The sequence below is a fragment of the Mesitornis unicolor genome, unplaced genomic scaffold (genome assembly GCF_000695765.1).
Source record: "Mesitornis unicolor isolate BGI_N332 unplaced genomic scaffold, ASM69576v1 scaffold10221, whole genome shotgun sequence".
Classification (NCBI taxonomy): Eukaryota; Metazoa; Chordata; class Aves; order Mesitornithiformes; family Mesitornithidae; genus Mesitornis; species Mesitornis unicolor.
The window spans coordinates 126,750-128,632 of record NW_010165776.1 but is presented as its reverse complement, the minus strand read 5'-3'; the positions used below and the strand labels follow the sequence as shown (position 1 = coordinate 128,632).

The 1,883-nt window shown below is 47.5% G+C and overlaps 1 protein-coding gene across 1 annotated transcript in view; it reads left to right on the top strand.

The window, feature by feature from the left end:
- Positions 1-629: 629 nt before the first annotated feature.
- Positions 630-1,883, top strand: part of LOC104548662 (collagen alpha-1(V) chain) — a gene marked incomplete at its 5' end in the record, with an annotated part of 78,974 nt that continues 77,720 nt past the window's right edge. Inside the window, one exon of the mRNA XM_010194747.1 lies at positions 630-761. Coding sequence (XP_010193049.1) covers positions 630-761 — 132 coding nt within the window. The remainder of the gene's footprint in view (positions 762-1,883) is intronic.

Below are 1,883 nucleotides of genomic sequence, written 5' to 3'. Positions count from 1 at the left end.
CCCTCCTCCTTTTCTCTTTTTCTGATTATCAGACGCATGTCTGATCTCTTTCTATGTCTGTTGCGCTGTAGTGGGTAGAAATTCGAGGTGAGGCAGGGTAGGGAGGATGATGTATTTTGTGAGGCTAAGAGATGAGATGGAGCGGAAAAGTTTTAAGGACATGAAACAACTTTTTGGCCTGACCAAGGCAACCCTGGAACCCTGTAGAGCTGCATGGGACTGACCAGGAAAGGAGTTTGTTTATTTTCCACAGGACGCTGCTGATTTGGGGCAGGTAGAGCCTTTTTCTCTTATTTTTACCTCACCTGCCTTGCCCTGGGCTGTCAACGTTGATGTGTTAAAGGTGCAAAGGTGAACTCTCTTCAGATGTGGTTATCTTTTGGGAAGTTGCATCTGGGACCCCGCGTGAAGCGTGGTGACTTCACACCTTGCAGAGCAGCCTGAGATATGCAGCTGCTTGACCCGGCCCTGCACACAGAGGGGTTTTGCCTGGCTCATCTCAGGCGTCGTGGCCAGAGCAGGGAGATGGCCCTGCCCAGTGCTTTGCTTTTCATTTCTTGGTGGTGGTTATACGCTTGAGTGCAGTCTCCCATCCATCTCCCTGATGCTCTCTTGTTTCTCTCCCGCAGGGCGACATCCAGCAGCTCCTGATCGTGGCAGACCCCCGAGCAGCCTTCGATTACTGTGAACACTACAGTCCCGACTGCGACACCGCCATCCCCGACTCCCCTCAGTCCCAGGACCCCAACCAGGACGAATACGTAAGTTTTTTGCACAGCCCAGGGCAACCCACCAAAGGGATGTGGATGATTTTGGGGCAGCAGCATCCAGCTCCACATCATGGCCTCAAACGTATTCAGCTTCTTCCTCCCATTCAGCTTCTTTCTCCCGTTCAACTTCCCTGTGACTCATCTGTAAGGGCAGAGGCAGGGCTTGTTTTTTAGGATTTGAAGTTTCTGGTCTTGATTTTTGCCCTTGGGAATTTCCCTTTGTTTTTGTGCTTCAGAGACTGAACTGAATATTCACTTGGAGCTTAAAACCTTGTAGGAGTGACAACCTGAGCCGCATGTGCAATACTGACCTTCCCTGGCAGGTCGAATCCTGTCCAAAACAGGCTCCTGTTTCTAAACTTAAATTTTTACTGTTGAACGTGTAAAAGGACCGAGCAGATCTTTCTCAATATTCTTTGAAACAACAGGTGGTAAAGAAAGGAGAAACATTTTTGCCAGTGTATTTGCCATTTGAATTTCATTTTGGCAGAAATGCTCCCACCTCATCTGTATAAGCTCCTGTGCTAAATACTTTTTGCTGCAAGAGCTAACCTCAGATCTTTTCTGAGAAAAACCAAGAAAGAAAAAAAGACTCATGCAAGGTCCCTTTTTATTTCTGCTGCTCAATTGCAAATGTCTGAGTGTAGCTGATACCCAGCAGAGCATCACCTGAATCTTTCAGTTTTATTAGAGGTCTCAGGCTCAGCTCACAGCATCTTCAGCTACTTCTCAGCATCTTGGGTGCTCTCTCGGTCTGATTTTGCCAGTCCACATGCTCAATTTTAGGTGGTTTTGGATCTGTCAGCTCCTGCTGCATCCCACAAAGCTGTAATGCCATCAGCCCAGTCGGGCTTAGCTTTGGGATTGAATTAAAAACACAAGCCCAGCAGGTCTCTGGGGAGCAGAGTGATGCTCGCAGGCCGCTCAGCCTGTGGAAGTGCCATAACCACTCTGACAGCGTTTCTGGAAAAATGATAAATAAGTAAAATAAAATAGATTCTGGTATAGTCAAAATATGTGGTAGTAGGAAAAGAAAACTCTTATTTCGGAGCCAGTAATTCAACAAGGGCTGGCTTGTCTCGGGGCTGTGTTGCTCCCTGTAAGAATAACTCT